At 25.8% G+C, this 15,003-nt stretch overlaps 1 protein-coding gene across 1 annotated transcript; it reads left to right on the top strand.

Moving 5' to 3' along the window:
* The first annotated feature begins 4,615 nt into the window (after positions 1–4,615).
* Positions 4,616–7,278, top strand: LOC136983313 (uncharacterized). The gene is made up of 3 exons (XM_067280011.1): positions 4,616–4,967; positions 6,027–6,947; positions 7,196–7,278. Exons 1-2 carry the CDS (start codon positions 4,956–4,958, stop codon positions 6,684–6,686), a joined length of 672 nt encoding a protein of 223 aa, XP_067136112.1. The 5' UTR covers positions 4,616–4,955; the 3' UTR covers positions 6,687–6,947; positions 7,196–7,278.
* Positions 7,279–15,003: the final 7,725 nt, after the last annotated feature.

Here is a 15,003-nt window from a genome sequence, read left to right as displayed (position 1 = left end):
CTTCTTTTTGTTTCCAGGTGCTTTTTTGCATAAACATGCATACATTTACAGTACATAATATAAAATAGGTAGAAATTATACGTTCTATAATTATAGAAATTTATGTAGATAATATATTCATTGTGTAAAATATCTATGTACTCATCTTTTAAATATTGTTAAAATAAATTTTTAAAATCCTATTTAAAATATAAATTAACTTAATAATTAGTTAAAATTATAACCTAATTAACTTTAAAAATAATTGAATTTTTATAGTAAAAAAAAAGGATTAAAATATTACGTTTTTATTCATTAGGTGCTTTAAAAATGCATTAAAATGTAATTAAGCAATAAAAATTTGTTATAGAACTTTTAACATAATATATGCATTAATTTTAAATTGATTTTAAATTGATATCTCGATTTAATTTTTAAATGATATGCAAATTAGAGTTTCAAAAATTAAGGAAAACAACTTTACGATAACCAATTTATTACTTTTATTAAATAAAAGCTATCGACCTGATCAGTATTTATTGCACCTTCATATATAAAGTATTTTTAAAAGTTCTATATCAATGATATTGATTTCTGGTTAATGAAAGATATTGCCAATCTTAATATCTATTTTATGTGTGATATTCAATGATACTTATCATATTATTAGATACTTGAAGCCCGTGGGATGTTTGACGTTTCGATTTTGGTACCATTTTATCGAAGGCTAGAGATAATCACGTGGTCAAGCCCTGTAATCTTCTTCCTTACTCTTCTTACTCTTGACTTATTCATAGCATTAACTCGTGCTTTTTCATTAAGGATTTTTTAAAAATAGTTCTCGTTCCTTAACTAGTTTTTCTTATTATAACTCGTCAATTCTTCTATAAAAAATGTTTTCGTAGATATTAAACGTGGATTCCAGCAGTAAAAAAACGTAAGAAACGTCGTAAAATCGTAAAAATAGAGATAAAATTTAATAGAAGTCATTAACTGTCACGTGATTTTACGTGGGTTTTTTTTTATTTTAAGAAATATTCACTATGAGTAAATTTATGCCTGTCCAACTTGTCTGGTAAATTTGATAAATTACGTACCAATACATTGACAACCTCTTATTCAGTTTTTTTTAAAGAAAATTAGAAGTGATTTCTGTGTTTACTTTCGTTGGTGTTACTTTTGTGGCATTGAAATGAGTGCCACAAAGATATTGAATAAATAAACGAATTAAATATAATTTTTTTATAGTTATTGCATATTTAATATACAATATATTGCATTTTAAACAAAATTTTAGTTTGTTCTATACAATTGTTTATCGCAAGTAGTCATAATGAGCATGCAATATGCAATGATCGTGATACTGCTTTATAATCATTGCATAGTAATCTGCAATAACTAATTTGTGGTAATTGCAGAATAAAATCTACTTTTATAACAACAGAAACTTCAATTTATGGCTTGAATTTTCAAATCACACACAAATTGTACAAAATTTTCAGTTCTCTTTTTTATTTAAGAAGATAAACAACGTTCCTGGATAATGTGAGCAATATGTGCAATAAATTCATAGATAGAGTGTCATATTATGTGTTATAAGTAAATAAATACAAAAAAATATTATAGAAAGAAATAGGTTAAGCGTGTTATTTCGCCACGATTATTGCATCCCAGTATGCAATATATAGCATAAGACTATAATGTTGCAGTTTGGTTTATTAATTAAAAAACATAGATTTTTGTATACAATATATTAATATACAATGATAATACTTTAATGAATAAATTGTACAATTGATGCAATATCATTATAAAAATAAGTAGATAAATAAGTGAAAATGAAGAAATTACAGAGAAAGACGAAGTAAAATAGGTTAATCATGATGAATGAATGGAAGGTGTCATAAACGAATTAGTAAGAAAATTCACGTCTCCATACAACAGAAATGATAAATTAACTGTACATTTGATAAATGAAAAGTTATTACACGAAAATTACAAAGAAAGATCTATTTATCAGTTATAACAATATCCGAGTAAAACTTTCGTTTACTTTAATATTTCTATATAATTCCTCATAAATTTATGATTATATAATTATAGGATTGAATTTGGAAAATGATATATCTTATAACTTCGATACGTGAGAATATCATTTTTAAAAAATACAATTTTTTTTTTTTCATAAACGTATCGTCAAATGACATAAAACTGCAAAAATCCCGAGATAATTATTATAATTCTCAAGAAATTCTATAAATTGTCAGAATTAGCAGTTTAATATTATGATATTCTAAAATCTAATTTTTGTACATCTTATCTTTATTATTAATCGTTTTAAAGTCGAGAAATGTAAACAATTTTTAAATGAGTTTTAGAAGTAATACGACTCAATATATTAATTATACAGTCGAACCTCCAACAACGATTACTTCTAAACAGCTTTAAGGAACGTATTTATTTATTTATTTATTTTTTAAACAAAATTGCATACAAAACAAACTCCGAACAACGGCCACCATCGAACAATGACATTTTTTTAAAAGTTATTTCTCTCAGCGGCCCTTGTTCAAAGATCTTTAACTGTAACCTATATGCTTAAAGTTATAAGTTTGATTTTTTATTGAATAAAATATTATGTATTAAACAATGAAATAATTATTATTTAAAATGAAAATTAGATATAATTTCGATTAAAAATTACAGTAGAATAATGGTTTGAGTGTTTTAACGCGTTAAAAATATTATTATTATTATATAGATTAAATAATACAGAAATTATGAAAATTTTAAGCATATCTAAAATGGATTTTGGTAAGTTGAGAGTTTGTCTTCTAAATATGTAATAATTAAAGAATAAAATGTAAAAATCTCTATTCTGAAGAGGTCGAAAGATTTTAAAAAATCGTTACGCTTCAAAGAAAGTTCATCGTATCTAAAGTTCAACTTTCTAAATTTAAGGACCTTCTGAAATTTTCCATTGGATTCTCTAAATTTCTCAATAATATTTTAAATAAAAATATAAATAAAAGCTCAAAGATAGTAGCGAAATTCTAAAAACAATTTATTTTTAAATTTCTTTACATGTATTGATGGAGATAGCTAAGATGTGGAGAATTATATAGAACACTAACAAACAATTTTAAATATAATAGTTAATTTAACCTCAATAAAAGTTAGAATTTATTTTATTTATAAAAGTAATCAAAATTATTCATAATTTGTGTATTATATGGAGAGATGGAATTACTATAAAGTTTGGCAAATCTTACTCATTAGTTGTATATCTTAATTGCAAATGTAACTTTTCGGTACAAGTATCATAGGCGAATGCTTGTTAAAGACCAGTTAAAGAGACAATAATACAAGTCAGTAGCTGTCGTGATAAAAAGGACATACATTTGTACAGGTCACATCTGTGGTATTTTGAAATTTTTATGTTAAATGTCGCACATAAGTTACAGTAATATATAAAAGCGGCACGCCCTTTTAGTTTTTCGTTCATTAATGAGAATCTGGAAGGACTTAAATTCTTAAAACTACCAGAACAATGGAATGACCTATGTTATACCTTCAATTATTTTCTAAAACGTGGATCTAAATTATATAAAAATAATTTTTTTTAAAGTTTTAAAAAGGTGTGGTTAATATTTAAAGAAACATCTATAATTATTATTTAAAGTTTTTAAAACAAAGATAAAATTTGTAAAAATACAATTCTAAAATTATTTATATTTAATTGTATTTTTACAAATTTGTATTTGTTTCTTTTTTGTATTGTATTTAAAATAATAAAACAGTGTTTTAAAATGTTAATTAAGTTAACTGAATAGTGTATTTCTTATTATATTCAAATGCATTAATTATAATTTATTTTCTCAAATTAAAATGTATCAAACAACATTTAATAATTGTTTTTATTTGAATATTTAAATATATTTTTGTAGTTAATAATAATCTTTTTCTTGTGAATATTATTTATATAAAAACTAAGCATTTTAATAATGAATTTTCTAAGCGAAGGACAAAAGATAATTCACATAAAAAGCATCTGCAACTATAATAACTGTTATTACAACAGTTGGCATATGTTATTTAAAAGATACTTAACACGTAAGAATTGTATTTTACTTTCAATAGGTTAATTACACAGTGCAATACAATCGTTCGGTATAATCAAGAGATCATCATAATCATCATTTACATCCTTCCAAGAATTCATTTGAAAGGTGATCAACACTTTATTACATTATTTTTAATGCGTTTAAAATGGCATTTAACTTTAATTCTTATAATGCCCAATCAAATTGTGTCCCGATAACACAATTAACACCCAGTAATTGTGATTAACCAATCATATAATTATTCAAAATCTGAACACATTTAACACCTTAACTCATACCAGTTTATGACCACTTTGTACATTTACACAAAGGGTTAAAGCCGTTATCTTATAAATTAAACAAACAAAAAAAAATCACAATTAAAAAAATTATTAAAAATTACAAATTACTTTAAAAGTTATAAAAGTATTAAACATTTTTTCATGGAGAATTTTTATAACGATTTTTTATCGACCTCAAATATGCTAAGTTCGAGGTCGCCATTTGCTTATAACGAAAGAAAAATGGCGGATAATAAGAACTATAGTTTTCTGAATAAATACCGAAAAGTTTCGACCGGTTTTATAATTCAGGTTATTTTAAAAAAACCTTTAACCTATATTTTTTTTCTATAGGGTTTTATAATATCGCCGCAGGTGAGCGTTTTCAAACTTCATCTCCATTGAGACACTGTTGCAAAGCAATGACCCCCAAACTGATCCGGATAGGTCAAAATGGGGTCCTTTCTCATAGACCAATAGTCTGTTACTGGGAGTTTTTAAGTCGATTTGACTCTAGGACGTATATATACCATTCAACCAAACATATTCCGTCTGACTACAACTTGATTTGGAAAAATCAGTTGCAGGAGCGATGTTGCTAAAGGTAAGATTTGCCAACATTGCCTTAATTAATATACATGTAAAAATAATTAATTAATAAGAATTCATTTTAAAATTAATATTTAAATAAGATAAGATAACATAACGTTTCAAATATTATTTTTAATTAATTACTTCTTATTAAACTGTAATAATAGTTTTAATTAAGCTTAAAGTTGTTATTATTAATATTAAGTGATATTTTACTGTTTATTGCAATTAAAACTTTCTAAATTTTAATTCGTTAATTAAAAAAATAAATATTGAAAAGAATTTTAAAATTAAAAACTCGATTAAATAAAAAATCATTTTTTAATTTATAAAATTATTTTTTAAAATATATTTTAAAAACAGCAGTTTAAAAAAATGCAAATAATAGAAGAGAATTTGAAAAGAAATTATTAAAATTAATTTGTTTATATACTTCTTAGTAATTAATGTTTTTAATATACTTACTGCGGGTGTGTCTCTTCTGAGACAAGGAAGTAAAAGTGACTATCAAATGACTCTCTTATACAGGAAACAAATTGTTAAGGATTTAATCAATTTTGAGTATATTAACACCTTAAACTTGTTGCTTAATGAGTTAAGGTCAGAGGTGATTATTATTCACCATTAAACACGTGTTAATTAATAATAAGTGAAGCATACAAGATAAAATGCCAATATTTAATGATAGTTTAACAGATAAAGATCATTTGCAGAATCTGATATAGAAAAATCTATAACAAAACCAGCATTTTAAGAAATTCATATTTTTTTTTTTAGGGATGAAATTCGACAAGTAAACTAATGTTCGTATATTGTTAAGATTTTTTCATCTTTTTTTATGGCCAGAAAAATATTACTCATACACATCACATACAGGAATTCATTAATTGTAACTCGTTCTAGCTGCATATCTTATGAATTCCTTCGTGCTCGAAAGTCCATCAGTTGAAAATGAAAATTATTCTTGATATTTCAAAGTTTAACAAATGTGTTTTGAGTTTCAAAGTATATAATTTATTTACCAATAATTAATTTTGGATTAAAAAAAATTGTTTTATTTTATTTTCTGTAGGTAGGACTATTTGTTCTACTGTCATTAGCTGCCATAAAAGCAGAACAAGATGCCGAGAAAAGCGAAGAATTGATAGTCTCTGAAGGATATCGATCGTATTCTTATTATCCTAGAGGCGACAGAGATCCAAGAAAATTCTTCGAAGACGTTTTCGATGATCCCGATCGTTACCACGGATTCGGTCATTCGAGATGGGGTCGTTCGAGATGGAACAGACATCCCTCTTACCATTCCAGATCTTATGGTGGCTACAGAAGACCTTATAGCGACTGGAGAGATAGGGATTACTACAGACCACATTATTCCTCCCACAGAGATCATTATCGACATCGCGACTGGGTTCCACCACCACCTTCGCCCTTCAGAAGACATTACCGTTATCGTGATAGCCCGGGTGACAGATGGGGTCACAGAGGATATCGTCCTCATTGGCATCGAGGTTACGACAGACCCACTTACAACGAAAGAAAAACTTCGGCTCACGGAGAATCTAAAGGATTTGGCTTAGAAAAAGTGGTTGACGGTGGAGATTCTTTTGGTCACACCAAAGAAGTGGGATGGGTGAAGACATTCGACACTTCTTCGAGCGGAAAGAAAATATCAGGAAAGTGGGTAGACGATCTAAAACACAGTTTCGATGATATTTTTAAAGAAATTTGAATAACTCTTTTAAGTGCCACTCTTCTATAAACATATGAAATTTATGTTTAATTGATTCCAAACTCATACACATCTAGCATTATTCACGCTTGGTAGGAACACATCAGGAAAAAATTTAATTTAATTTATTGATCTCTTTGTTATATTTATACAAAAAATTAAAAAACAAAAAAAAACAAATTAGTTTATTTATGTTAAAATCTGCATCGTATGAACCAAGAAGAAATGTACTTTTTGTATAAATAAGAGGAAGAATGAAGGGTAAGTTATTTATTTATAATAATAGTTTTCTTCAAATTATTGAAGATTGCTCAATTAACTGTGTAGATAATTGTTAATTTTTCGGGTATAAAGTCAATTAACATTTTTTTCCGAAAACAACCTGTCAACTTCATGTTATGATATGAAATTTATGATGGGAATAATTGATCAAATATAGTTAAATAAATGAAGATGTTAGGATTCTGTGTTTGTCTAATTATTTATTTTCTAATTTTTTTTTACATTAGGTGATGCTTAAGAGTGGAAGCTTTACAAGTTCATTGACACATAATTTTAATTTATACGAATCTCTCTATTGACTAAACCATACACGAACTTCTTATCTAAAACAAGTTCTTGAAGCAGTTTTGAAGTTCTAGACATTATCAAATCTTTATTCTAATTGAAAAATTAATGCTTCTAGTATAGCTGAAGTATTTTCTTCCGTTATCTCGACTATTATTTTTCATGCATAACAATTTTTTAAAGATGATCTTTGGCTCAAACTCAACTTTCATAAATCTGAATTGTAAACAACTTTCTTATCTGTTCGCTTGTATAAACATTAATGAGGCGACTTGATATAGATCAGATATCGAGAATATAATCAGATATAGAAAACGAATATAATTTTGCACGTCGTAACCGACATAATCGCTTTTAACGATTATTAAAACGCACAATATCTACACAAAGGGCTTTGCTGATCATTTTGGAACATCTTTAAATAATTTTCTTTATAGAAATTGTATTTTTCAAGTCGATAGATTAGTTTTTAATTTTCTTACAGTTATATTTTAAAAAAAAATCAACATACTGTGCAATAATTATTTATACAGAGATGAATTATTTTATCAGATATAATTAATGTATTCGAATAATTAACACGTTTAAAAAATTAATAAACAGAAAAAAGAGTTGAATATTAATAGATTTACTTAAAGATATTCTCTATTTAGTTTTCTCATCCATCATCTTGAAAAAATAGAAAAAAAAAAATGTTCGAAAATTAGTAATATGAATTGCAGTTGACACTTGTTTAAAAGAGATTCGTGTAGTACTAGAAACTACCCAAAACTAGTACAACAAAAAGTAGGTGCAATATAGCACCACCCATTTATTTGGAGAATTGATAAAGGTGGAGTCTAATATGGCCAAGTGACCTCTTGCAGAACTTTGTTAGAAAGGTTATTTTGTTGCATATGTGTTTAAAATGTTTATACTTTTACATACATAAACTGTAATTAAGTGAAATGCATTAATTCAAAAGCAGTAGCAGAATCAAAATGACTTAAGTATAAACCGTTATAGGGTTCGTTTCTGATCTGAACAAAAATTTTTGTTCCCTAAAATAAATGTTTATATGTCACATATGAATAATAGTAACAAGTTCGCTTAGTTAATTCTTGATGTTTTAAATATACACTTATCAATTATTTTTTAAACGTTAATCTGTTTTATCTAATTAAAATTTAATTATAAAACGTGATGTAATATTGGCCTAAATATTAAATTTTTGTTCACTATCTGAAATTAATGAGATTAAGATTTTCAGGTTAATCGTATACGCCCTTAAAGGGTCAATGGAGACTTTAGGCTAAATTTTATGGTTAATAAGCCTTACATTGAGACACGTATAACACATATATAAAGTGCTGCACATAGAAACCTAACTATATTCCAACTCGAATTTTATATCATTTACTAATATATTTTCCCACATTTATCATTGGTCAAACCATCATTTAAATTATTCATGCGCTGAAGGGACACCTGCCATTTAATGGCATTCACTTTTTAAGATGTATAAGATATTATCTTCAACCGATAATCACAGGTGAGAGTTGAAAGATGATGTCGAACTAAGGTCTAATTGTATACGCGAACACGCCTATAGTTTTTCTTTTATAAGTCACATTTACGCTCCTACTTGCGCTTTATTTTTATAAAATGTTTAATTAGAATTCAATTTAATTTGATACATTTCTTCACCATTAAAATCGGATCCAAAGTTTCCGAACGACGTTCAAATCCATTTAAAAATATATTTGAATATTTTTAAAGTTTATTTACTTAAAAGAAATAGATGTTTACAAAGCACTTGCCATTGAAATTTTATTACAATAAAAGTTATAAAATAAATTTTTTCACCTAATTAAATGTTAGTTTAAAAATGTCCATCCTAGAAAATAAATTCCTGTTAATCGATGCCTCTAATAGTTTCGTTAAATAACCGTAACAATGAAAAAGTAGATAAATAATACAAAAACTAATCATTAAAGAAACTTTATGTATTTTTAATGGATAATAACGAAAATATTCTTCATTTGTCGGCGGAAACTGCACTAAAGCTAAGAGTTAGATACTTACAAGATACAAAATCGCACATTTTATCTGTGCTACAGTTTTCAGTTTATTTAAAATAACGTATTATATATTTTTCATTTTTAAAATTTTATTAAGATCGGTAACCCCAGTGAGTTGTTCATAATGGTTACTTACCTACGTTCACGTTCATACTTGACATGGTTGGACTGCAGTTCTAATGATATTCATGCGCGTTACACATCTTTTTCTATAAGGCAACGTTTAACTATGTACATTCAGTCATCATTACCGCATTAAACGGAAACAATAGCGGCTTTTGTTTTCGGTAACATTAAGAAAGCAACTTATAAAAAAAACATACAGCAACGTTTTAAAAGAAACGTTGCAGCAACACTGGTTAAATTTTTTGCTTAAGTCTTGATTCGTTAGAGATACGTTAAGATAATTTTTCATTCTCAGATTTATCCGATGGAACTGAAAATTTAGTGATTCAGATGAGAAACTAAAAGAAGTAAAACTTTTATAACAATACAATTATCCTTTTACATGCTTGTAGATGTATCTATCTGTGTAATCTATCGCTGTCATCGCCTTAAGCCAGACTTAAACTAACAAGTAAGCATTATCTCTTGACATTTTATAGTTATGAGGCATATTTGGAATGATTGGATCAGTTCGATAGAGAAGTCAGTTAAAATGCCAACTTTTTTATGCCTTAAAATAAGCTTATTTTAATAAACTGAAAACGTAAAAAATGTATCGTTTCAAAGTAATAAATCAGATGGAAATATTATTTTTTACCGTAGATAATTCCGTACTCATGTCTGCTCAGCTAACTAGATTTATGTACTGTACTTATATACTAAGATTAACACTTTCAATGAATTTTTTATCAAAAATAGCAACTAGATATATTATTGTATAAATATATCAATTTTTCAGTTTAAGTTCTAGCTTAAAATTAAAAAAATTAACATTAAATTAAACGTAAATTCGATAGAGTAATTAGATATTAATAATGTGAATTTTATGAAAATTTATATTGAATTTTTGTGATATTTACTTCCAGAAACTTTAGAATATTACATGCATTCTATTGTAATATTTTAAATCGTTTAGACCCCTGGTTTAAACTATGTACAGTACAGTATGTTAATAAGCGCATTCAACATTTATATGGTAGACAGTACACACCAATCCACCAATGTGGTAAGGTTTTTCATTCAGTACAGTGTGTACTATCTAAATTACAATATAAATGCTGAATGCTTAATGGTTTTTTAAATACCTTGTATATATGTTAAGAACATTACGAGACGAACAAAATTATGTTGTTATTTTAGTTGTTATTTGCATAGTTGCATAGTTAATTATCATAATAGTAGTTATATTAGTATTACGCCAAGAATATTGTAAATATCAGCCAAAGATACTATAAAAATGCTTTCGTGTCTTAAATGCTACTAAAATGATAAGATAAATTTAAATATAGACCTATTAAAAATTTTCATATTCGGTTTAAGAAGCAGATAAACAGATAATTGAAGTAAGAACCAATTACTGTGTCCGGTAATGTATAATTTTATGGGTTTTAATATTAAATCAGTAGTGGTTTTATTAATAAATCATAAATATATATAAAAATAACATTTTAAAAAATTAAAACGTTTTTAGAAATAATAGAATCATATGCAAATAGATGTAAAGTTCTAATTGTTCTTATTTACGCCTGTCTCATTCCTTTCACTTTTAAAGTGAGGTGAGATAAAACAAGATTAAATCACACTATTTTAATTTTCTCAATAGCAGCAGGTGTTCGTTAATTATACAGTATATGATGAGATAAGTAAACTAGCTATAGATGTAGAAAAAAACGACATATCTTTAACTCATACCTGTCATAAAAGTTATCTAAATTTTGTTAACAGAAGCTTGTTATTAGTTAACCTATAAAACAACAATATTGGATAAATTTATATATTCTGTAATTAGCATCTGTAATTATCATTCCGGAGAAATTCATAAAATACTACAAGCGTGATTAATGACTGCAAAGACTACTAACATATATGAGTAAAACGAATGAATTCTGAATGAAATAAAAGGAATGAATAAATGAACTAATTCTTAAAAAAAAAAAAAAAAAAATTAAGATTTTTATTAGATGATTCATTACAGTTTTTCATATAATTTTACATTTGTGGTTTAGAATATTCGTTGCTCAATAATATCACATTATTAATAATGTCCATTATTCGATCTTTATCATATTCGAGATTATGTTTTCCAGAAAAATAAAACTATGAATGATGCTCTCAAAATAAATTTTAAAAATAGTTTGTATATAATCGTATCTACAGTTAAATTATTATGTATTTATTAAAAATTATGCAGATTTGATATTTGTAAATATTTTCTTCTTCTCCCTCCTCGTCCTCATCCGTCCAAGGATGGGTTGTCTCTCTCATAGATTGCTCTTTTCCATTTGTTCTTATTTTGTTCATTTGTCTAAAATGTAGTTTAGGAAAGCAAGCATTTGACCCAGGTAATTCGGGTCTTCAGCTATTGAATATTTATATAAGTTATATTACCAATATTTATAAATTAAATTTAAATATATATGTATGCAGGAAAATTATATTATTTAATAAATATTTTATTACAAGTGAAAAGTTTCATTAATTTAATTTCTTTCGAGCGTATTTTCCTTTAATTTTATCGCTATTCATAGTGAAATATAAAACGAGTGTTCAAAGTAGATCGCGAATAACGAGACGTTGTGATGGATGCCAGTGCTTACATTTCTATTATTTTGATTTAAAATGTCTTGTAAAATACTTTATATTTAGAAATGTCTGTGTCACATTCAATATTTTGATTTAGAGAGAATTTTCCAAGAAATATAATATAGATCATGGCACATTTGAATAATCCTTTAAAAATCAATTTATCAAGAAAATTTAGAAATTATTTTAATACTTTGTAGTATTAAATGCTCGTGTTTTATTTCGAATCGAGTCTTCTTTAATAATTTGATTATTAATAACTTACAAGATGTATTTTTGATAATTTCGTCTATGTACTACTGTACAGTACATCACGTACAGAATTGATATATATGTATTTGATATTTTAAATAAAGAGTATAAAATCTATTTTAAAATATCATGTAAGCAATATTTTTAAATAGATTTTATGATATTCGAAAATGAATATCCTTTATTAAGTTTTTTTCTACCCTTAATTATACACAAGTTTATATACCGTCACAAGTAAGAAGATTTATAAGTAGATTAACTGTTTTTGTATGCATATATGTATATTATATGCTGCTTGCATAGTAAAGAAGTTTCGAATTTTATTTTTATTTTTGAAAAGGAGTAGTATTAAAAATCATTACATGGAAAAAATTGTGATAATGCCAAAGTTTTGCTTATATTTTAATTAACATGATATGCATGTATAAGGTTGAATTAAGGATAACATCTGCTTTACTTGATGAAGAGGTGTTGTGAATTAATTATTCAAAATCGTGACTAACTTAATTCAGTTTATTCAACTGAAATCTATCAAAAAACTATTAACATCTCTGATCTGGCAGCTTGACTGTTAAAAATATAAAATATAAATATAAAATAAATAACTGAAACAGTTATAATTAAACAGAAATAGCCTATATATTAGAGTGCTTTCTTTATGATTCAAAAATATTTTTCTTAGTTTTTGAATGTACAGAAGATTCCGCTCATTGTAATCAAGGATATTGTTGTTAGCGCTTAATATTATCAGAACGAGCACGTCCCAAAACAGACAAGTTTCTGCGCTTACAGTCTTAAAATGTGGCTGGTAATATGCAATTATTATGAATTATTGTTATCAATCTTATCAATGCTTTAAAAGTTAAACATTCATCTTTATTTGTTCACAGCAAAGTAAACTGTTAGCATGTCTTACTTCACTAATACACTAGTTGTTATTAAAGATCACTACAAAAAACATCAGGAAAGCAACACTGAATAAATTACAATTAATATATATTTATTCATTGTTGTAAATATGCCCTTTTAATGCCAGAGTCAATAAAATCTGGATTTACATAGTAGTTATATTTATTTATCCTGTTTAATATTATCAGTATAGGCGATTCCCAACGTGATTACAATAGAATAGAATATACACATTCACTTCTATAAATTTGAACCATACAAGTTATAGTAAATTTTATAAAAACGAAATAAAAATTTTATAACTACGTTAATTATAGTATTTACAACATTATTATACTTATATTATTAAATTATATGTGAATAATAATAGAAGTAAATTATAGTTTTTAGTGTCAGTAAATGCTTTCATATTTTGTACACAATGATTCATAAATATTTAGTTTTACGCATTCTTAAATTTTTACATTTTTAAAATACATTGAATGTTTTTAAAATGCAGAAAATTTTCATACAGCATGAAATTGAAGCAGACATTATATCAAACGAATGCTTTTTACATTCAGAGCCTGATCTACATGTTTTGCAGCCTGAAGCGGAAGGTTTAAAACGAACTCCTCCCTTCTGAAAAATTTGATAGTAAAAAACACGTCATTTAACTTATATATTTTATAAATATAGTATTATAATTATAGAGATTTTAATTATATGTTTTAAATATATTATAGTGGTTGAAAAATTGTCAAAAATTGCAAGTTACCACTGAGGAAATAAAGCCTCATTAAAAGTAGTGCTTAAATGGCTGTTTTACTGTAGAGATAGTTCTATTGATATTCGAGTTTAATGTATGTTTTAATTTTAGAAACGAATTTACAAAATATATTTTACATTAATTTATAAAATTATGAATTTATTCAGATCCGGTATTTGTGACCTTTTTTTCTTGGAGAATTTTGAAATGTAACAACACAAGGAATGTGGTTATATTGTATTCACTCTAGTATTGGAAATGAATTATATAAATGATCATATTAACATGGTTATACATAAAAATACGTTTTCAGTACCATAAAAAATAATGTATCATATAATATATGCAGACATCGTAAGCAAAATGCAACATTATTCTTCCCATAGAATTACATGTTTTATTTAGTATACAAATGCGTCCAATTATATAATTATTAATAATTACGCACATAAAGACCATAAATAATATGTTTATCACAAGAGTAAATATAATTGATGTAAATAAGTATGCTTCTCAACTTTATCAATATGTATATGAACTCATAAAATATTCACACTACTCATAAAGTATTAACGTAATAAAAAAATCCGTCGTTTACTTTTCAACCTTGATCAAAAAATGACCCATTACCATAATTAATAACAGATTACTCGACAGATTAGTCAACACTATTTCCCATTAAATGATTTTTAAAAATTTGTCATAATAATACATCAATCAGATTAGCCAGAGGGGTATATTTCCCACCGTATTTTCAAGTAATTATCTCTCTCTCTCTATATATATATAGTTTTTTACCATTCTCCATAATAAATGAATTAAATACATTTTGTTTTTATGAGAAAAAAAATTATATTTTTTATCTATCTGCGTGACGTTTAGAACCGTATCATCGTGAGTAAAAACAATACATTTTTAAGAATCATTTATTATAGGGTATGTTCTGTAAAGATATTGTGGTTTGCGTGTTAAGTACGATACTTTTTATTTGACAAAGAAAATAAAGTCTAAACAAAGCATGAAGTTTAAGCTT

Source organism: Centruroides vittatus, unplaced genomic scaffold (assembly GCF_030686945.1).
Source record: "Centruroides vittatus isolate TY-2023 unplaced genomic scaffold, ASM3068694v2 contig_880, whole genome shotgun sequence".
In the NCBI taxonomy this organism is placed as follows: Eukaryota; Metazoa; Arthropoda; class Arachnida; order Scorpiones; family Buthidae; genus Centruroides; species Centruroides vittatus.
Note: the sequence above shows the minus strand (reverse complement) of the source record. Positions and strands in the feature narration are given on the sequence as shown.